Below are 24,228 nucleotides of genomic sequence, written 5' to 3' on the forward strand. Positions count from 1 at the left end.
GAGCAGGTTTTCATCAAGGATCTTTGCTCCGTTGATCTTTCCCTCAATACTGAATAGTCTCTCAGTTCCTGCAACTGAAAAACATCCCCACAGCATGAAGCTGCCACCACCGTGCTTCACCGTAGGGATGGTGCCAGGTTTACTCCAGATAGGATGCTTGGCATTCAGGCCAAAGAGTTCAAGCTTGGTTTCATCAGACCAGAGAATCTTGTTTTTCATGGTCTAAGAGTTGTTTTGGCAAACTCCAAGCGGGCTATCATGTGCTTTAACTGAGGAGTGGCTTCTGTCTGGTCATTCTATCATAAAGGCCTGATTGGTGGAGTTCTGCATAGATGGTTGTCCTTCTGGAAGTTTCTCCCATCTCCACAGAGGAAATCTGGAGCACTTTCAGAGTGACCATCAGGTTCTTGGTCACCTCCCTGACCAAGGCCCTTCTCCACCGATTGCTCAGTTTGGCCGGGCGACCAGTTCTATGAAGAGTCTTGTTGGTTATTAACTTCTTCCATTTAAGAATGATGAAGCCCACTGTGTTTTCTGAGACCTTCAATGCTGCAGGCATTTTTGGTACCCTTCCCCAAATCTGTGCCTGGACACAATCCTGTCTTGGGACTCTACGAACAATTCCTTCAACCTCATGGCTTGGTTTTTGCTCTGACTTGCACTGTCAAATGTGGTACCTTATAGAGACATGTGTGTACCTTTCCAAATCATATCCAGTCAATTGAATTTACCACAGGTGGACTCCAATTAAGTTGTGGACACATGTCAAGGATGATCAATAGAAACAGGATGCACCAGAGCTCAACTTCGAGTCTCATAGCAAAGGGTCTGAATACTTATGCAAATAAGGTATTTCTGTTTTTATTAAACCTGTTCTTGCTTTGTCATTGTGGGGTATTGTGTGTAGATTGATGAAATTTTTATTAACACCAGTTAATTGAAACGCATTCCAGGTGACTACCTCATGAATTCAGATGAATTCAGACTACCTGATGCACATTCAGATGTTACAAATCAGCACTGCAGAGCTCTCCCTGTACTATGCCGTGCCTTGAATGTATTACTGTTGATGATATCTGGAAATGTGCATGTACACCCTGGCCCATCGACTGTTGCTAGCCCCAATTCTGACTTGTGCTCTGATATCCGCTACACTAATTTCTGCTATCGTAAAAGCCTGGGTTTTCTGCACGTTAACACCAAAAGCTTATTACCTAAAATGGATCAATTGAAAGTGTGGGTTCACAGCTCCAATCCAGATGTGTTGGTCATTACTGAGTTTACATTACTGGTTAAGAAAGAGTGTTTTGAATACTGATGTTAACCTTTATTGTTATAACCTTTTTCAGCAAGACATATCTTCCAAAGGTGGGGGAGTGGCAATCTTTACCAAGGATCATCTTCAGTGCTCGGTTGTCTCCAAGTCTGTCCCCAAACAATTTGATTTGCTGGTTTTAAGCATTACACTTTCAAATAGCTCTTTGTTGACTGTTGCTGGGTGCTATCGTCCTCCATCAGCACCGGCCTGTACCCTACCTGCCCTACGCTCTCTCCTGGCCCCTTACACTAAGTCTGAATTTGTCCTGCTAGGTGACCTAAACTGGGACATGCTTAAACCACCTGACTGTCCTAAAGCAATGAGACTCCCTAAATCTTTCTCAGATTATCACCAATCCCACAAGGTATGACTCCAAACACTCAGAAATGGCTACTCTTCTCGATGTTTTCCTCCCAAATAATCCTGATAGGTATCAGTTTGGTGTTTTCTGTAATGACCTTAGTGATCACTGTTTTACAGCCTGTGTTCATAATGGCTTCTCGGTGAAACGACCTGTCCTAATTTGTCATAGACACTTGCTAAAAAACTTTAATGAGCAAGCCTTCCTTCATGACCTGGCCTCTGTAAAATGGTATAGAATCAGCTTGATCCCCTCTGTCGAAGACGCTTGGACCTTATTTTTTTATATTTTCAGTGGTATTGTTAACAAACACGCCACCATAAAGAAAGTGATAATTAAAAACAGGTTCAGCCCCTGGTTCGAATGTGATCTTGCAGAGTTACTCTAACCCAAGAATTGCATTTGGCGAAAGGCTTGGCACACGCAATCTCAGGCTGACCGGCAAATGAGAAATAAGTGCACTCAGGCTATCCGGAAGGCCAAAGGTAGTTACTTTAAGGAGCAGTTCTCTCTCTGCTGGTCTAACCCCAAGAAGTTCTGGAAAACAGTTAAAGACCTGGAGAATAAACCCTCCTCCTCATAGCTGCCCATGTCCCTTAATGTTGATGATGTGGTTGCTACTGACAAGAAGCACATGGCTGAGCTCTTTAATCACCACTTCATTAAGTCAAGATTCCGATTTGACTCAGCCATTCCTCCTTGCCCATCCAACATTTCCTCATCTCCTACCCATTCTAATGCGTCTGGGTCAAATGGTTTAGACCCTTTCTTCTTTAAGGTTGCTGCTCCTATCATTGCCAAGCCTATCTCCAAACTTTTTAACGTATCTCTCCTCTCTGGGGAGGTTCCCATTGGTTGGAAGGCAACCACAGTTCAGCCTTTATTTAAAGGGGTTGATCAAGCTGATCCTATCTGTTTATCAAAAGTTTTGGAAAAACTTGTCAATAATCAACTGACTGGCTATCTTGATGTCTATAGTATTCTCTCGGGTATGCAATCTGGTTTCCGCTCATGTTATGCATGTGTAACTGCAACCATAAAGGTCCTCAATGATGTCATCATTGCCCTTGAGTCTAAGCAATATTGTGCAGCTATTTTTATTGACTTGGCCAAAGCTTTTGATACGGTAGACCATTCCATTCTTGTGGGCCGGCTAAGGAGTGTTGGTGTCTCTGAGGCGTCTTTGGGCTGGTTTACTAACTACCTCTCTCAAAGTGCAGTGTATAAAGTCAGATAATCTGCTGTCTCAGCCACTGCCTGTCACCAAGGGAGTACCCCAAGGCTCAACCCTAGATCCCATGCTCTTCTCAATTTACATCAACAACATAGCTCAGGCATTTATATGCAGATGATACAGTCTTATACTCAGCTCCCCTGCCCCCCGGATTTTGTGTTAAATGTTCTACAACAAAGCTTTCTTAGTTTCCAACAAGCTTTCTCTACCCTTAAGCTTGTTCTGAACACCTCCAAAACAAAGGTCATGTGGTTTGGTAAGAAGAATGCCCCTCTTCTCACAGGTGTTATTACAACCTCATACAAGTACTTGGGAGTAGGGCTAGATGGTGCACTGTCCTTCTCTCAGCACATATCAAAGCTGCAGGCTAAAGTTAAATCTAGACTTGGTTTCCTCTATCGTAATCACTCCTCTTTCACCCCAGCTGCCAAACTAACCCTGATTCAGATGACCATCCTACCCATTCTAGATTACGGAGACATAATTTATAGATCGACAGGTAAGGGTGCTCTCGAGCGGCTAGATGTTCTTTACCATTCGGCCATCAGATTTGCAACCAATGCTCCTTATAGGACACATTACTGCACTCTATACTCCCCTGTAAAATGGTCATCTCTGTATACCCGTCACAAGACCCACTGGTTGATGCTTATTTATAAAACCCTCTTAGGCCTCCCTCCCCCCTATCTGAGATATCTACTGCAGCCCTCATCCTCCACATACAACACCCGTTCTGCCAGTCACATTCTGTTAAAGGTCCCCAAAGAACACACATCCCTGGGTCGCTCCTCTTTTCAGTTCGCTGCATCTAGCGACTGGAACGAGCTGCAACAAACACTCAAACTGGACAGTTTTATCTCAATCTCTTCATTCAATGACTCAATCATGGACACTCTTACTGAAAGTTGTGGCTGCTTTGTGCGAGTATTGTTGTCTCTACCTTCTTGTCCTTTGTGCTGTTGACTGTGCCCAATAATGTTTGTACCATGTTTTGTTCCCCTACCATGTTGTGTTTCTACCATGTTGTTGTTATGTTGTGTTGCTACCATGCTGTGTTGTCATGTGTTGCTGCCTTGCTATGTTGTTGTCTTAGGTCTCTCTTTATGTAGTGTTGTGTTGTCTCTCTTGTTGTGATGTGTATTTTGTCCTATATTTATATTGCATTTATTTATTTATACATTTTGTTTATCTTTTTAATTTTAATTTTATTAATATATATTTTTTTTAATTTAATTTGTATTTTTTATCCCAGGCCCCCGTCATTGTAAATAAGAATTTGTTCTTAACTGACTTGCCTAGTTAAATAAAGATTCAATCGATAAATAAAAACATAAAAATTAAGCTGGTTAAGAGAATTCCAAGTGTGCAAAGCTGTCATCAAGGCCAAGGGTGGCTACTTTGAAGAATCTCAAAAATAAATATATTTTGATTTGTTTAACACTTTTTTGGTTACTAAATGATTCCATGTGTGTTATTTCATAGTTTTGATGTCTTCACTATTATTCTACAATGTAGAAAATAGTAAAAATAAAGAAAACTTCTGGAATGAGTAGGTGTGTCCAAACTTTTGACTGGTACTGTATATATAATATTTTTTGTTGTTGTTTCTCTTTAATACTACTAGCCACCTAGACGTTTTAGGAAGTTGGCTTTAGCTAGCCCAGATAGGTTCCCAATCTCCGAACCTCATAACTAGCTACCAAGAAGCCATTTCAGGCTATCAATCAAGTTAGAGTAGCTAGCTTGTCTAACTATCTTAGCAGGCAAGCAATAACTACATGTACTGAATAAGACTCACATTCTTTGAAATCTTTTATCCAGATTTGAATAGACATGCAGAGAAGCATACTTAGTTTCTTTTAAAAAAGAACCATCAGTCAGGAGGATACAGGCAGCTCAAGAGGTATGCTTAGATATGCAGAAAAATAGACATATTTATTTACATAGTATTAATAATAATGATTAGGGCTCTACATTGCAGGAAAAGTCTTTCAAAATTGCAAAATTCTCCAATTTACGGACAGCCATAGGACCACCCCCCACTCATCATCACAGACTTTGTGCCCCCTCAGATTTTTGGGGTGTATACACCCGTCTGCCACCCTTCCGGCCTTGAGCTGCATGTGTGGTGAGAGAATGCCAGTGAGACTATAGATGACATTTGGCTGACGTTTGAGTGATGCAAGTGACTTGGCAAAGAACTCTGCTCAGGGACGGGGCTGATTGCGTGCCTCAAATTTCACAGTTATGATCCTGCTATTTAGGTTTCATTTGAGGCAGATTTGTCTTGGTGGATCCGGGGTAAACAGAGACAGTGCAGATTGGAAGTGTGTGTGTCAGCATGTGTGTGTCTTGTAACTGGGTTTAACTTAGGAAAGTCTGGAAATAGTGTTAGTGGTTAAAACTATAAGATGGGCAAACAAGTGTAAAAGAAACCCTAGATGACTCAGACTTGAAAACACTCACGCAGTCTTGGGGTGTATGGCTCCTGTCCTCTCGCAATCATAGATGACGAAGCTCCCGGAAACCACGGATGTGCCGTTCACCTTTATCGCCACGGGAACAGTCAGGTGATCTGGCACAACAACATATAACATGGAAATGTCTCAGCATATGTCAAGATCAGCAGTGATGTCACAGAATGAAATCAAACTAGTGTTCTACCAGTAGTATAAGTAACCCTTACCTCTGCCAGGGGGGATGTTGGGGTACCTCTCCCGAGGCAGTAGGGGGCAGGTCTGAATCTGGGCTGGGCCATAGTCCAGGTGCACCGTGGCTGCCGTGGCAACGCCCAATCCATAGTCACATTCCACCCGCGAACCAACTAGATCAGGGACGCTGCCGTTTATCAGAATCCCCACATCCTGGTGGAGAGAAAGAAATGTTTGGGGGGTGGAGGCAAGTAGAGAGAGGGAGAGAGAAATCTTCATGTCTCCAAAAGACAGATGGCATAGTAAACTTGCATCCAAACATACTGTTGCGTGACGAGAGACATGAGTGATCTACACTGGGATCACAACACTGGGGAACATCACACTTCATTGTCTGTCAATCTCACTGATCTCATTTCAATATGTGGGAGAAAAACAGAGGGGGAGGAAGAGGGGGAGACAAGGGGGGGTGAAGAGTGAGAGCAACAGACGGAGAGGAAGATGACATAGCTGTAGATATAGTAGTTGGAGAGGCCAGTGACATATGGTAACATGCTACAATGAACACCCTATTGTCTTTGGAATTGATCACTTCCTGGCTGTGGCGCTGACTTCCTCTTTCCTGCTTGCTGCTTCCTGTTTGGGGAGACGGCAGTGGGCCCAGCTTCCTGTGGTCCTGAGTGATGACTTGGGATTGGACAGCTGCTGGAGCTATCACAGCCAACCGGACCTACATACTCCACACAATGCTGTGTCTGACCCTCATAATGTACCTACTGTACACACAGAACCAGTGTGTACAGTATTTCTCAAGTGTGCATTACCAGTCAAAAGTTTGGACACACCTACTTATTCAAGGGTTTTCTTTATTTTTACTATTTTCTACATTGTAGAATAATAGTGAAGGCATCAAAACTATGAAATAACACATATGGAATCATGTAGTAAACAAAACAGTATTAAACAAATCAAAATATATTTCATATTTTTGATTCTTTAAAGCTGGTTGAGAATGCCACGAGTGTGCAAAGCTGTCATCAAGGCAAAGGGTGGCTACTTTGAAGAATCTCAAATATAAAATATATTTTAATTTGTTTATCACTATTTTGGTTACTACATGATTTCATGTGTTATTTAATAGTTTTGATGTAAAATAGTAAAAACAGTAAAAAATTAAGAAAAACACTTGAATGAGTTGGTGTGTCCAAACTTTTGACTGGTAATGCACACTTGAGAAATATTATAAAAGTAACATTAAAAGAATAACTTGGTACTTCACATGATTCACTTAACAATATGTTTGAACTTACACATAAAAACAGTTATGATGTAATGTATGGTACCTTGATGTCAGTGGACAGGCTGATCTCTGGGGGGGTGAGGGTCATGGAGGGGCACTGCTGGGGACCTTCGCCCATCCCGATCCAGGAGCGCGCCAGAGGCCCCCAGGCACACTCCCTTTGGATGGAACACCTGCACATGGGGCACATATAAAGACATTGTGTACATGAGTAAATACGTTTAAATTGGAGCCAATTTTTCTAGTAATTTATGTTTATAATCTTATAATATATTTCATAGTGAGCTCCCACTCGGTGCAGATGTCAATTCAATGTCTATTCCACATTGTTTCAACGTAATCTCATAGAAATTTCATGGAAACAGCATTGATTCAACAAGTGTGTGCCCAGTGGGATAACACATAATGAAAGTTATTCATAGCCAAACTACTGTCTAGCAGAGCTTCTTAAATGAGCTCCCAGCTTCCTCTATTGACCTAGTAGCAACAGAGCTTCACATTGCAAACTCTGTTTACTCAGTGTTTCCACTACATCTGCTCTCCTCTCATTGCAGAGAGCGCACATATTTTGATTTCTGTCCTCATTAAATCTCAATGTAGCATTTAGTGGGCTGGTTGGTTTCCCATAGAGTTGCGTATCAGACTCATCTCATTGTGTCACATGAGAGGTCTGGGCTGTCAGTCAGTCAGGTCAACACACACAACACACTGTTTGACTTGGTGTCAAACATGTTCCCATCACAACCTAAACCCTCTGGCATCAGGATCAAAGGCCATTTAATTCAATTAAGGAGCTACCAGGCCATGTCATTCGTGTGTGTGTGTGTGTGTGTGTGTGTGTGTGTGTGTGCGTGCGTGCGTGCGTGCGTTCGTGAGTGCTTCTGTGTACATCTGTGCATATGTATGAGAGACAGACTGTGAGAAAGTGGGAGCTTATCGAGCAGGGTGGGCTCATATTATGACTACTGTTTCACTAATAAACTTCACCAGTCCCTAAGCACAGAGCACAGCTAGTACTCCTGCAGTGCATTATCAAACAAGGACACAATGACCTTAAACTATAGATAAACTAGACTGGAGCAGCCACAAGCAGTAGAACAGCAGTTAGAAGTTATAATCACCATGTAATGACTTTGGCACCCATACTTTCTTTGACACTTTAACAAGTCTGTTCTAAAATGGGTGTGTGTGAGCGAACGAGTGGATGTGTGTATGCATTTAAATGTGCATCTGTGTGTGTGTGTGTGTGTGTGTGTGTGTGTGTGTGTGTGTGTGTGTGTGTGTGTGTGTGTGTGTGTGTGTGTGTGTGTGTGTGTGTGTGTGTGTGTGTGTGTGTGTATCGCTGCGTGCGTGAGTGAATGTCCAGATTTTAGTCCTACTGGCGCTAAGGGACCAGGAAGGATCATGAGGTCAGCTACTCTTCTAAGAATAGAATAGAATGGCTCTACAATCCCACAAAAATCCCCTACACACACACGAACAAACACACGCAACAACCTCAAACACATAAAACACAAGCAGTTTTGACAAACTTAATAGCCTCTCTGGAACACACAGCACACATTGAAGCCTAAAGAAACTAACAAACACACATAAAGAATATTTAAACACACACACACACACACACACACACACCACACACACACACACACACACACACACACACACACACACACACACACACACACACACACACACACACACACACACACACACACACACACACACAGAGACAAGCTATGATGCTGAGCAGGAAAGTCAGACAGTAACTCAGTGACCAGTGAGTCATTCACCTCTGTCTAACCCAGTGTGGTATCAGAATGGACTTTTATTACTTCCCTTTCTAAAGAGTAAGGGCTCTATTTTAACAAACCTAACGCAATGGTAAATCTACGTGCAGGCGGTAACGCTATAGGTTCAGGGGTGTGTCAGAAATATTTTAGCTATTTTCACTTTCAAAATTATCAACACACTTGCTGGCATTGGAGTGAAAGGGCTGGGTTTGGATGTGTGTAAATCTTGCTTAATGCAATTTACAATTTACATTCTAATAAATTTGTCAGTAAGCAAGATTTACACACATCCAAACTTTTCACAGTATGGACCAAGATCCAATATAAATAGAAAGGGAGGATGCCCACTCCCTGTTATACTGCTCCCAAATAGGCCTATGCTTTATGAACATAATCGGAACCATTTTACAGATCAGATCGCAATTCACAAACCTCCAGAAGTTGTATTGCAAGCGCGCCACGGATGTTGTCACCATAAAACCAGGAAGGTCAATCATTCTAATAAATTTGGTTGTAATAAAATTCAATGAAGAACAACTTCTTCTTTTTAACAACAACAACAATAAATACATTTAAAATGTAATGACATCATAAAATCGCCAGGATTAAAAAGACACGCATTGCTGTTGAACCAGCCTTCGTTATAATAGGCCTAAGGGAGGGATTGGATTTTGAACATATGAAACAGAAAACAAGCTATTTTCACAGGTTACAGATAACTTCTAAATACGAGGTTCACCAGTATTCACATAGGTTCTCATCTCTCGTTTCATGATGGGCATGGTTAAAATAATGTGGGCTTGTCTACAATACATAGATAAAAAAGGAATGTCAGCTCACTATTTTACTCCTCTCTAACTTGATATTTTAATAAAGCTTTGGTGATTAAGATGTATTTCCAAGCTGTCTCAAGAGCCAAACCCTTTATGCAGATAAAAAAAATCCTTATTTGAGAGGAGGGGAGGCTATGCTTGGTTTTTGATAAAATAAAACGAAATGGGACAAAATATTAGTTTTTTTAATGTTTCTAGCCTTCTCTTGTTCCATGCGCATATGGCCAGTGTGCATCACGGCTGGATAGGCTACGTTTTCGCTGTCGAAATTAATGCCATAACCAACTGCATTACCGTTAAAACCATATTTTGATTGGTCTTAAATATTCCTATCAGCGCTGCCTGAAATTAGCACTTTGCATCATATTTTTAAGGACACACCTCACATATTTCCACCCTGCCCATCTGAGTGCAAGTAAGCTGATAAAAGACAGGTGAATTGCCAAACCAAATGCCAGGGCGCCAGTTTTTACATGACAAAATTGCAAACTAATGTGCGTTTGATACTAACGCAGCCTTAACGCCAGTTGAAAATAGAGCCTAAATGTTAACGCCAGGGGCTGCTCAGGAAAAGTTCTCACTGTTTTGAAATTGTTTTTAAAAATCGATTCACACCTTCTCTGTCAACTCTACCACACTGACAGTGATCATGGTGTACATAAGTAGATACAAAAACAACTCCCTCTCTCAAATACACCCACATCAGCAGCCTGCCATCACCTGTCAACTACTTTGCTAAAGCAGGCATGTTTTAAAAGGTAACACGCTACTCCTTACAGTTTTTGTATAGCTTTAGTGCAATTTCACAAGTATGAAAGAAGATTCTTTAGTGATGAGATAATCCTCCAGCACCCATTATGTTTGAGTGTGTGTGTGTCAGAGAGGTGACGGAGAGGACCCTCCACCCCCAGACACTGACCCCCGATGCCCTGAGAGCAGCCCCCCTTCCTGGGTAAATCTGCCCTCCAGCCCTGGAACATACCACCAGCAGCAGTCCAGAGTGAGCGCCCAAACACACCACTACACACACGCTCATCAGTTCAGTACCCAGCCCAGGACTCTCACACAAGCGCGCGCACACACACACACACACACACACACACACACACACACACACACACACACACACACACACACACACACACACACACACACACACACACACACACACATATACACGAAAACACAAAGACACGCACACATACAAAAAGCTACATAGAAAAGCGCACACACACACACACACACTCAGACATACTCAGAGACACAGAGACACATCTGCATACACACACAAACACAGGCACAAAGTCACACAGACATGCGCCCAGATACACACTTTGACATTTTCTTGTCAAAGGAGCCAGTGTGCACTCTCCCTCCCACCACCATTATCATCACAATCAACAGGCTTGTGTAGAGGTAGAGAGAGAGAGACGGGGAAGAACAGCAAGGGAAGAAGACAGAGCCCAAAGAGACAACGAGAGGAGAAGGGAACCCAAAGAGAGAAGGATGACTAGAGCCAGATAGAGAATGAGAGCAAATGAGACAATAAGAAAATAGTAACTAACAGTTACTAAATAAAAAAGGAATGTCAGACATGGAGTGAGAGAGATAAATAGGAGATATATAAATAAAGAGAGGTGTGAGTGAGATTAAAGAGTCTGTTACATTGAATCAAACACCAGTCTCTCTCTCCCTCCCTTCCTCACTCCCTCCCTCGGTGCCCCCTGGCCATGTTAGCCGTGCCAGAGCCCCAGTCAGCCAGCGCAGCCCAGCACATCACTAACCCTCATCTCATCTGTTGATCTGCTTTTATCACCCAGCCATAACCAACACAGTCCTCAGGCACAGAGATATAGAGCGAGAGATACAGACAGAGACAGAGAGAGAAAGACCCACATCCCAGACAGACCCACATTCATAATACTATACTCTCACTCCTTTCACAGCTATTACCATAAAACTCTACTCCAACACCACTTCTTACAGTAATCTTACAGTAAACTACACTGTCACTCCTCACTAAACTCCTCACCCCTCTAACATCAATCATCAGCTCTCTCACAGTCCCTCCTCTCTCAATCTCCTAAAAGTCCTTATATCACTAATATAACATGTTATACCATTAAACCACTGCGCCTTACTAAACTGAGGATTGATTGGTTGGTTTACATGGGTGGCCGTGGTTCTTACCTGCTCTCCAGTGTGCACCAGCCACAGTGTGCATCGCCGGCCCCCAGACAGTCACTGCATGTTCTGTACTGGCTACATGTGGCTACCTTTACCCTCAGGAGCTATTGACAGAAGCACACATACAGACACTCAAAACACTGTACATAATACAGTATATTATTCACACCTCCTTATCTCTTTTAGCATGTTTTGTGCATTTACACACTGCCATACACACTGACCACACATGGTTAGGTCTTATCATGTTTATTAAGCATAACTTGTCGCCTGGCTTTCACACACATGCAAGGTGTCTTTCTCACTCTTTGTCTAATATATTATCATGTTGAATAGGTACGTATTTCTCTGTTTAGAGGAAGGACATTCATTCTCTCACACCAATTTTTCCAGTTGCAGCCCCACTTCCACAAACAGTTTGCACGGTTGACTCATAACCTTTGTGCATTATTTAACATACAACACTTTTAGACAAGGTGCCACCACATTCTCCTAAAACATCTGACAAGGCAATGCATTGTTATCTCTCTAAATTGTTATCTCTGAATGTATTTATCTGATGTGAAGTGAAGGGATATAATATCACTTATTCAGAAACTTGTAATAAATGCTAAATAACATCTGTTTTTCATAAAAAATATGACTACTCACTAGGCAAAACCAGGAAAATGCATAAACGAAAGGCATGTCAAACAAACAAACTAAACCAATGCCATTGTCAGTGAGAACATGAATAAGTCTGAGTCTAGTTGATGGATGAAAGTATTGATCCCACAGCCTTACATGGTGAGAGGTCATAAGGTAGAGGTAGTTCCTGTCTATGGGGTCAAAGGTCATAATGTGGTGCACTGATTCGCCGCCTGGTAGCTTCAGAGCCCACTGATTGGCCACGGTCAGGTTCTTCAGGAGGGTCAGCTGTGGGAGACAGGCAGAGTGCTTAGTACACACAAAGACACGTAACAAGTTAGGTAACAATTTAAGTCATGATTACCAGTGATTCTAGTTTTTTATTTAATGGATTTCATTCTTTCAGACTATATAAACCTTGTGTTTATACATGTAATATTTACACAAAGGCACACTACTTGGCGGTGCTGATGTGCAGTAGGCTACTTCTTTGAGTTAAGCAGATTCATTACCTTGGCCATCTCACAGTTTCACTGGGGTGTGATTTAGGGGTTATGCAACCAGGCACTTCAGTCCACTCCAACACAACTCACCCTCGATACTTTGAAAATACTCAAATTATATTAAGTCCTTTAACAAAGCACTTCTTGAGAAAAGGCACACTGTAAGATGTACACAAGAGTACACACAATTCTTTACAAAAAGTATAAAGTCTTTGGAATCTTGCTCGTACACACTCACATACACACAGTGATCCATAGACCACAGACAAATAAATGCTAAGGATGTGACTTGATGTCACACAGACAGTGAGAAAGCTTCTTGTTGAGAATTGTTGTGGTTTCTGTCTCAGCTCTATGGACATCCTGCCATCCTGAGGAAACCAGACAGAGATTGTTCTGGTGACAGTCCCGGACTCGGCTGCTTCTCTAGTGATCAATCACAACACAACCCACGAACACACACACATATGCATGAGCACTAGCACAAACTTTCACACACAAACACCTATAAAAACAGGCACGTGCCACACACACACACACACACACACACACACACACACACACACACACACACACACACACACACACACACACACACACACACACACACACACACGCCAATAAAGATCAAACATACAGGGTCACAATAGAGCCCCCCAATAGCCCACACCTGGGCAGATAGCAGGGAGCTGTGAAGAGGTGGAGATGAGTTGGGTACAGCCAGGTCAAACAACAAAACACCTGCTGTATACTGGCAGGTCACTCACTGCCTCTCTCTCTCCCCTGTCTGACTGCCACTAGATGAAAGACTCTATTCAACTCAGGAGTACTCAGCTGCTCCAAGCGCTCTCTCTATGAGCGCGTGTGTGTGTGTGTGTGTGTGTGTGTGGGGGGGGGGGGGGGATAGAGTGTGTGTTTGTTGACAATATAATCAAAGGACCCTTTTTATGGTTGAGATAGTGGACTGAGAGACAGAAAGGGAGAGGGAGTGAAAGAGAGACAGACAGAGTAAAATAGAGAGACAGTGCTGCTGTAGTGAGAGACTTGGTTAAAAATGTCTGTAATTACTTCATTGAGGGTCTCCCACCCCCAGTAGCAGAGGCCTAACTCAATCTCTACCCCTGTTCCCATGTACTCTACTACTCCGCCTGAGCCAAGCTCACAGACAGAATCACATTACACACACTAACAGCAGCATTACCCTCTGTTACAGTGCTGCCCCCAGGACAAACACAAACACACAAATGTGTACACGCACACACCCACACACAGCATAAAACACACAGACCTCCTGTTTTGAGCATGAACACATGCATCATACATATATGCCACATGTAACACACTCCATATTAAAACACACATGCACTTGCGCACACACACCAGGGTTTCCTTTAGGAAAATGCGGCGCAGGCAGCATTTGAGAAAAGTACCGGACACATACGCATTGGGTGTGTACCCTGATTAGAGCGTCCACCCACGGTGCTCAGAATGACAGAAATTCTGATGCACACTTTGAAGATGTTAGAATACCTGTCCACATTTACTGTTCCTCAGCCAACAAGACGAGTAACCAACAGCAACATCACTAGCCTATATCAATCTACTATCCCACATAGTAGAAAAGTTGACCTATTCTATTTCTCAGCTTGTTGAGAAAGAAATAGCCTATTCCAAACAGACTCTGGGACAGTTTGGGATGATAGATCCCAAATTCATATAACTAATAAGCCTAGGCTACATAAAAAACAAGTTAAAAAGCATTGAGGCTGATGCAACAGATCAGAACTTTTAGTTGAAAATGTTGATAAACTATTATTTCTTCACATTATAAGCGCAGCAATTCGCACAAGGCGGTAGACTACGCATGAATGTTCGTTCCATAGTGCAATTAGAGGGAAAGCACCACTGTCAAAAGCAAACCGCACATGCGAGCGGTTTCATGTGACAGAGATGAAAATATCTGTTTGAATTTAGAAAGAGAGGAGATCTAATAGGAAAGATCTAGCATGGGTTGCTATAACTAGGATTGTGCCTTTTGCTACTAGACAACGAAAGAAAATATATATAAAATAATTGCCTACAAGGATATGGTCTAATATTGGCTAGGCTACTTTGAAGCAAGGTACGACATGCCTCATAATATGTAGTGAAACGTTCACGTTTCAAACAATTAAGTAAAAGTTTTCAAAATGCATACTGCCTCCAGCACATTGCAAAGTGATGTGTGACGCGTTGATGAACCCTGCTGATGAAGCCTGCCTTCCTTTGTCTTCCATTTGCTGTTTGAGATGCTGTAACAGCAGCAGGCTCTGTATCTGTATGCTGTATGGCATGATAAAGATACATAACGAATATAGCCTAGCCTACTGTACACACCCGCCAATTTAATTCCACTAAATTATGCAAATGAATCTATAGACCGATAAGCATGACCAGTCAAAAGTATTTCCAACAACTGGTATTTCCATCAATGAATAAGCTAAAAAGCATTATTTCGCAATGGGATTTGTTCTTCTTCTCCCGGATAATTGGCAGGGTCAATTTTATTTATCAGCTTTTCAAATGTTTTATCTGTAAAAAAAAACAGCTATTACCGGCTAAGGAAAACCCTGGTGGGTGAAGCTTCAGGTTAAAGATAAAGTGATGAACTATGAATCCACCTCAGCCATTGTGAATGAAAAAGTACTTTTTTTATGTGTCCAGATGTGGTCACGGGGGGGGGGCATGAGATATTGCCCTTTCAAATGTATTTTTTTGTGTGCATTAAACTTCAGAAATATGTTGCTGGATGATGTCTTGTTTTAGGCCTCCTAAAAGAGCTTTCTGTCAGCTTTTTTATGTTTATGCCAGAGGTATGGTGGTGGTTAAGGTGGTTTGTGTGTGTGCGTGCGTGTGCGAGTGCATATGCGTGTGTGTGTGTGTGTCCAAATTGTCTGGCCTAATTGTATATTTAGGTTTTGGATGTGTTTTGGGTTGTCTGCCTATGTCCTTACGCCACTGAGTAAAAGTGGTTTGGTGTTTACCCAATGTGCATACCCCATACCCCATGATTATGTGCTCTGTGTGTTCTCACAGCATGTGTGTTTATGTCTGTCTGTCTGTGTGTGTGTGTGTGTGTGTGTGTGTGGTGTGTGTGTGTGTGTGTGTGTGTGTGTGTGTGTGTGTGTGTGTGTGTGTGTGTGTGTGTGTGTTTGCTTGTGCGAGCGTGTGTGAGCGCGACACCCACATAAAACAAATGTTCTCTCAACTCTGTACACTTTTCCTCACCCTGCTCAGATGTGATCTTTCATTTTTACAGTTCCTTGCATTTTAAAGCACCTTTTTTGACCTACAGTAATTCTACGTTATTTTCTCATGTTAGCAATGTCTCATCTTTATTCATTACCTTTTAAATGCACTTTTCCCTGCAGTTCAATCTATTGTAATGTACACCTTACACTTCTCTGATAACATCTAAAACTGCTCTCTCTTCTTGGTAAATGTGACTATTCCTGAAAGAAAAATGGATGTCAATAAAGCAGTTCCTCTGACCTTACGCAGTCGTCCGGTGCTGGTGCCCAGAAACACCACAGTGTGGTGATGTACGTCATCCACGGCAACAGAGCTGAGGCCCAGGGACTCAAACAGGGGTGTGGCCCTCAAGGGCCTTTGTAGGGCCAGTGGGTGCTGCAGGTGGGCTGCTCCACAGTCCAGCTGCTCCGGTTGCAACTGACAGATGGATATAGAGAGACAAATAGCCAATGATCAAACTTTGAGTCAGTTTAAAATATCTCAATAAACAGGAAGAGAGACAGGCAGGCAATTATGATAAAAAATATATATATACTGCTCAAAAAAATAAAGGGAACACTTAAACAACACAATGTAACTCCAAGTCAATCACACTTCTGTGAAATCAAACTGTCCACTTAGGAAGCAACACTGATTGACAATAAATTTCACATGCTGTTGTGCAAATGGAATAGACAACAGGTGGAAATTATAGGCAATAAGCAAGACAACCCCAATAAAGGAGTGGTTCTGCAGGTGGTGACCATAGACCACTTCTCAGTTCCTATGCTTCCTGGCTGATGTTTTGGTCACTTTTGAATGCTGGCAGTGCTTTCACTCTAGTGGTAGCATGAGACGGAGTCTACAACCCACACAAGTGGCTGAGGTAGTGCAGCTCATCCAGGATGGCACATCAATGCGAGCTGTGGCAAGAAGGTTTGCTGTGTCTGTCAGCGTAGTGTCCAGAGCATGGAGGCGCTACCAGGGGACAGGCCAGTACATCAGGAGACGTGGAGGAGGCCGTAGGAGGGCAACAACCCAGCAGCAGGACCGCTACCTCCGCCTTTGTGCAAGGAGGAGCAGGAGGAGCACTGCCAGAGCCCTGCAAAATGACCTCCAGCAGGCCACAAATGTGCATGTGTCTGCTCAAACGGCCAGAAACAGACTCTATGAGGGTGGTATGAGGGCCCGACGTCCACAGGTGGGGGTTGTGCTTACAGCCCAACACCATGCAGGACGTTTGGCATTTGCCAGAGAACACCAAGATTGGCAAATTCGCCACTGGCGCCCTGTGCTCTTCACAGATGAAAGCAGGTTCACACTGAGCACGTGACAGATGTGACAGAGTCTGGAGACGCCGTGGAGAACGTTCTGCTGCCTGCAACATCCTCCAGCATGACCGGTTTGGCGGTGGGTCAGTCATGGTGTGGGGTGGCATTTCTTTGGGGGGCCGCACAGCCCTCCATGTGCTCGCCAGAGGTAGCCTGACTGCCATTAGGTACCGAGATGAGATCCTCAGACCCTTTGTGAGACCATATGCTGGTGTGGTTGGTCCTGGGTTCCTCCTAATGCAAGACAATGCTAGACCTCATGTGGCTGGAGTGTGTCAGCAGTTCCTGCAAGAGGAAGGCATTGATGCTATGGACTGGCCCGCCCGTTCCCCAGACCTGAATCCAATTGAGCACATCTGGGACATCATGTCTCGCTCCATCCACCAACGCCACGTTGCACCACAGACTGTCCAGGTTTGGGAGGAGATCCCTCAGGAGACCATCCACCACCTCATCAGGAGCATGCCCAGGCATTGTAGGGAGGTCATACAGGCACGTGGAGGCCACACACACTACTGAGCCTCATTTTGACTTGTTTTAAGGACATTACATCAAAGTTGGATCAGCCTGTAGTGTGGTTTTCCACTTTAATTTTGAGTGTGACTCCAAATCCAGACCTCCATGGGTTGATAAATTGGATTTCCATTGATTATTTTTGTGGGATTTTGTTGTCAGCACATTCAACTATGTAAAGAAAAAAGTATTTAATAAGATTATTTCTTTCATTCAGATCTAGGATGTGTTGTTTAAGTGTTCCCTTTATTTTTTTGAGCAGTGTATTTTGGATAAAATAATATCAATTATGTGTCAACATCTAAATATTGCTCTCAGCATTGTTCAAAATTATTTTATTTGTGAGTATATATGTGTATATATAAATCATTGGTTCTAATCGCGAATGCATTTTGCGAACAAGTAGAATCATAAACAGTGGTTTGTTTGTTATGTTCGCCTGCGTCCACTGGATTTTCCTCACGGATTTGCCTTTTGATCATTACATTCACCACTCTCTCAAACGTCTAACTCCGCCATGTCGTGGCACAGGCCGAGGGTTTGAGACGTGAAACGAATTGTCCCAGCTGAGAGTCGGCTCAAGTAGGGAACTAGAGACGCTGTTGATAGTGTGTTTGCAAGATGCCGAACAAAAGGCAATTTTAAAACCGTCCCTTTCCCAGACATCCCCAAACAAACATACACTGACTCTGGTAAATAGTCACTTAGATATGTTAGTTAGTCAGGTGGCTAGCTGACAGCAGAGACTTCTATTGCAGTAACGTTGAAGGGCTCTGGCTACCAGGCCTATTACTTAGCCAGCTAGAAGGATGAAGTAAGAAGCTAACGCTAAGTGGAGATGCCTCAACAGGAGCAGAAAGAGGCTACTGAGTTCTCATAATAACGTTGCTCTACAGACTAGGCTACTAAGTTTTCATAATAACGTTGCTCTACAGACTATGCTACTAAGTTCTCATAATAACGTTGCTCTACAGACTAGGCTACTAAGTTCTCATAATAACGTTGCTCTACAGACTAGGCTACTAAGTTCTCATAATAACGTTGCTCTACAGACTAGGCTACTAAGTTCTCATAATAACGTTGCTCTACAGACTAGGCTACTAAGTTCTCATAATAACGTTGCTCTACAGACTAGGCTACTAAGTTCTCATAATAACGTTGCTCTACAGACTAGGCTACTAAGTTCTCATAATAACGTTGCTCTACAGACTAGGCTACTAAGTTCTCATAATAACGTTGCTCTACAGACTAGGCTACTAAGTTCTCATAATAACGTTGCTCTACAGACTAGGCTACTAAGTTCTCATAATAACATTGCTTTACAGACTAGGCTACTGAGAAAGAAAGTGATGTGGCGCTCAGTGTTGAGGCTGAGGCAGGCTTCAATGCATGCTGGAGGAAGAGACAGAAAGAGAGAGGAAGCAAACAGAGTACAGTGGGTTAGTACAGTGGGTTCATATTAGTTTGCAGCCCAAAATAGTTTGGACACTACAGACAGAAGTTGGCACATCTGCAGTACCGACTTCAGACGGGCAAAACGGAGACCACCACCGTGCTCCTGAGAGTCTCATCTTTCCATAGAGTGGTCATATTAGTTAGTAGGCCATTTGGACAATACAAAGGTTTTGTGGGAAGACTGATTTTCGGGATGTCTCCTGGTCTGACAAACAGCGCAGTAGCTCTGCCACTTTCCAACACAGATGTGGTGGATTGAGACACAGCCCATGCCAACAAAATAAAAATCTGTAGCTTAACCTGACGTATTTTGATGGGGATTTCTGTATTATGTTAATTCAATTTACAAACAGGTGAGTCATTTAAGCAATAATACATGAGAGGCCATGTGTTATGACATTTTTATCATGGCTGTGATGTGGCCATAGCCACAAGATGAAGACTCTTAAGGATTTTGAAACCAAATGAAGTGGGTTAAGATGGTGTCTCATAGAGACAGAACATGCGCAGTTTGAGCTACTCCAGGAAGTGACACTACAAGTTTTGGTTAAGTGCTGCCCCCTCTTATTGAGTAACTGAAGTTGAAGGCTGACCACTGCAGGCTGACAACTTCTTCTGTGTGCAATTTTAAAATAATCAGTTCGAGGACATAGATCTGGTGTATTAAAAGTAATTATTTGCAGCATGATTGTCTTCTAAAAAATCTTTGCACAAAGATTGCCATTTTTCCATTCACTATAATGGGGGAATCCTGTTTTCTGCTAACAATGCCTGCAGTACCGAGGTTGGCCTTGAACTCATATGGCTTCAATGAGAGGGGGAAGTCGTTCTCCACTGGTTTTAACACTGTTGGGTGGAAAGCCTTATTTGCATATTTTTTTCCCAGGGTGCCTTTCGAGGGAATTTTAGAGGTACCAGTACCACCAATGACTGTGTTTGTTAATGACAGAGACATGATTGTTGCATTCGATTGCTGTTAATCATACAATCTTCACCAAGTGAATATTTTATCATAAAGTCAAGATTTTTTATGACAGTACATTTTTTGACAATACCATACTCTGACAGCCTAGTTTTATACTAACACAATGTTCTGAAACTCCTGTTTTGCAGGTCATATATGCATGTCATATTATTCTGGCTTGCAAAGTGTTATTTAAATTGGAATCCAGCCAGTTAGGATAGCTAACAATTGGAACTTTTAATCACACACAACTGCAGTTAGAATGACTACCAAGGTGGGAAGATTGCTAAATGAGACTACCTAAACCATCTAAACTGGAACAACCATCTCAATAATGGGTGAAATAAGTCCAACCACTTACATATTGGATTAGTTTAGAATAATGTATGTTATTTAATTTTGTGTGGTTGGCTATAAAACAAATTAAACAATCAATGTGCATGCAGAAACATATATATTAAAACAAACTATTCTAAAAAGCAACCTGCAACAAAGCATACCAGGGAATGTGATAATAAACCCCCTTTCTGGTAATTTTAACTCGGAGAGTTCATGGAAATTAACTCAACACAGCCAAGTAACAATAAAACCACAAGGTGGTGATTCAACTGTGATTCAGTGATTGAACTGTGATTCAAATGACACTTCATTTATTCACTGTAGGTGGTGTAAATTTCAATCCCACTAGAATCAGCACTCAGATATACCCCAACACCGTGATTTGCAGTGTAGCATCTTTATGACCTGCCTGTCAACACAATGGTAGGGTGGAATTTCTCAGCACTCCTCAGAAGCTGCAAGCTGCATAAATACCTTTTATAAGACACATTGTTTGAGTACTATGGGTCCTTTAAATAATGAGAGGGGATTTATAGTGTGAAAGTAATAGCCTTTATATATATGATCTATAAGAATACATTTTTCTTCCTAAATTATGTACGTAAAATATTTTTTATAGGCCTAATCTAAGAGCATGTATTATGTTATTTGACACATTGAATACAGATTAACCTCAATAATGATTATGGGCTATGATACTACCTTTTCCTAGAGAACGAATCAGCTTGCCTTGTGGAAAAAGTATAATGTTACCCTACATTTAATTAAAAAACTTGTTGAGTATCGTTTACTTAAAAAAACATGTCCATTATACGTCTCCAGTAGAGGCCGAAAGCTTGAATGCGCTGGCGCGGATGAGAGTTAAACAGAAGTAGCCTACCCCGCACTGTTCCCATAACCAGATACTGCACACAATCACCGACCTGAGCGCGCTCATGACAAGGAACTTTTCCCATAGAAATGATATGGGGTGATTCATTATTAAAACTTTCTGTTGCCAAAAGCAACAGATTTTGCCAATTCATTTATACAGGCCTATAGTAGCAAGTCCAATAAACCCACATCTTTCGGATTTTTTTTGTATCGCGTTCCATGCACGTGTGGCTCCTAACTTTATCAAAATCAAATTAAATAAAATGAGTTCCCACCAAGTCTCAAAAATATGAATAGGCCTACAAATCTCACTAAAGTTTAAAACAAAATGCAATGATAGTTTTCAGGCTTCACTTACCACCAGATTCCCTTTGTGTACGCACGCTGCGCCCGAGCCCTGAATGACGCTGTCCAGCACCTGCACCTCGCTGCTGGGGGAGTTGGAGCAGTTCCTCCGGCCCTGACGGATCTCCTCCTCGATGTCTGAGAACCGAAACGCACACAGGGCAGACTTTCTGTCTGATTTGGTGAACACTCCGAACAAGTACGACTCCAGCCCCTCTCCGGTCCCCGAGTGGATCTCCGCGGGGTGAACAGAGAGGAGACGGTTGTAGATGTTCCCGTTATATCCACACTGGAGCGGCATCTGGATGAAGGACTCAGTGAGTTTACGGCTCTCCGAGGTGGATTTTCTGGGGTTCTCGGTGTCCAGGCATATCCTGGCCAGGATGCTGTTCGGCTGGCTCTCCTTGTGGCCCATTTTCGCGTCATTGTTGATAGCAATATAAGAGTAGGTCTTCTGAATGAAGGCATGGACAAAGTTTAGTTTATTCTTCTGCTTCACCTCCTGTTTGATCTTGAAGACGTTATCCTCGGACGGGTTGATGTCATAGGTGAACAGCCTAGATAAATCACTGATGTTCAGGGACCGAATGGCGATTTCGGGTGTATTCTCGAAGCGCAGGTCCTCCTTGCTGTGGTTCTTGGGGAAAAATGTGGTCCCGACGCCGGTGTAAGTGGCCCCAACGAGGAGTCGGGTGTTCCCCCCATGGCTCCTGAAGATGAGCCCCACGGTGGAAGCGTTGGGGTGGTTCGCGGCGATATTCAGCATGCTGGGGAACACGGTCTTCTCGCCCTGAGGGGGAAACTCCACCGCTATCTGAGATATATTTTCCATCTTCCTGAGCTCACAGAAGCCCTGGTACACCGAGCCGCATACCACCAGCACCCCCTGCTCCCGGTCCAGCTCGAGCAGCTTGTTGAAGTTGTCAGTGAGGGATTTGGGGTGCTCGCAGGGCGCTTGGGGAAGCTGCGGCGCATGGCACAACAGGTTGTCCTCCACCGGCCCTGTTCTCTTCTCCACCTCCACGCTCAGGGTCCTGTTAAGCTGGTAGACCATGTTTACCGTAGCCAGGTAGACTTTTCTACTCACCTCATCCACCACAAAGTTATTGGTCTGATTTGGAGAGGCGAACGCCTGTTGGATCTGTAGCGCGCTGGCAAGCCATGGGCTGTGCTGTGCATTCCAGGACGATTCCAGCACCAAAACGCCGAAAATCAGAACAACTATCTTCTCTGAAGGAGGCATTTTTCCTTCTGGCCGGTTTCCGCGTCTTCTGTGCCGAGGGGTGCATTGAGTAAGGAAAAAAATATTGTGTTTGTTCCTACTGCGACAATCCAAGAGGAAAGGCTGTTTCCTGCTCAACGCCTTAACACAGAGTGACGTGATAAGAGAGTCGTGCTTCCTTTTCTCAGCGCAGCGCACATCAGAGCACAGCAGAGGAGGGCTGAGAGCGCAGAGCTGTCTTCTGCTGCTGCCCCTCTCTCTGCCCACTCCACCCCGCAGCCCCGCGCCCAGCAGCTGCACTCCTCAATCCTCCCATTCATTCTTCTCAATATTATACGTCTTGGAATTTCATCATGTGAGATTTGTTTCAGTCAAAGTTTATTGGAGTGGTTAGGGTAGGCTAATTGTAGGCTATTTGCGTAATAGACATCCACACACCAAGGCAGAACAATAATGGTGTAATTACTGTTAATTAGTTATCTATCTATAAAACTATAACAAAATAATCCCAAAATGATCAAAATAGAATAATAATTTGAGAGGGATTTGAGGGGGAATAATAATGTGAGAAGAAAATATAGCCTGGGCCTATTTTCTAAAATAAAAACCTACAACAGACTACTACATTTAGATAGCCCAGTTGATGTAGCCTGTCATCCTAAATCAGTGCTCTGCTCCTCTTAGGGTTGATGCCGGGAGCTGCTCTCACATCCTGTGGCCAGTGGCCCCTTCCCACTGGGCATAAACTGGTTGAATCAACTTGGTTTCCACGTCATTTCAACCCAAAAATAAACGTGATGACGTTGAATCAGTGTGAAAAACTGATTGGATTTGCAAAAAATCATCAACGTAAGGGGATTTCATATTTTTGACCTAATTCCATTGACATGGTGAAATTTCTTGTTGAGTTCATGTGGAATACACGTTAGTTGATAACTTAATAAAATGTAAATCAAAACTAAACGTTAAACTGACGTGTGTGCCCAGTGGTTCTCAGATTAGTTATGCAGATTTGCAAAGGGCTCCGTCTGCGCTCTGTGCACATATGGTGGGGTAAGCACCGTGAAAGTGCTACCAGATGGGCACCGCATTGCACCTTTCCATTTTTT

General features: G+C 42.9%; 1 protein-coding gene across 1 annotated transcript in view; it reads right to left on the minus strand.

Moving 5' to 3' along the window:
• The window catches only part of LOC106571875 (plexin-D1), a 114,484-nt gene extending 91,203 nt beyond the window's left edge, over nucleotides 1-23,281 (minus strand). Inside the window, exons 1-7 of the mRNA XM_014145393.3 lie at nucleotides 21,911-23,281; nucleotides 16,339-16,515; nucleotides 12,461-12,592; nucleotides 11,681-11,781; nucleotides 6,908-7,037; nucleotides 5,600-5,777; nucleotides 5,380-5,488 (exon numbers count right to left, since the gene is read on the minus strand). Of these exons, the coding sequence (XP_014000868.2) occupies nucleotides 5,380-5,488; nucleotides 5,600-5,777; nucleotides 6,908-7,037; nucleotides 11,681-11,781; nucleotides 12,461-12,592; nucleotides 16,339-16,515; nucleotides 21,911-23,140 (2,057 nt within the window). The 5' untranslated portion in view covers nucleotides 23,141-23,281. The remainder of the gene's footprint in view (nucleotides 1-5,379; nucleotides 5,489-5,599; nucleotides 5,778-6,907; nucleotides 7,038-11,680; nucleotides 11,782-12,460; nucleotides 12,593-16,338; nucleotides 16,516-21,910) is intronic.
• Between the last annotated feature and the right edge of the window lie 947 nt (nucleotides 23,282-24,228).

This window comes from Salmo salar, chromosome 15 (assembly GCF_965601325.2).
Source record: "Salmo salar chromosome 15, fSalSal1, whole genome shotgun sequence".
Taxonomy (NCBI): Eukaryota; Metazoa; Chordata; class Actinopteri; order Salmoniformes; family Salmonidae; genus Salmo; species Salmo salar.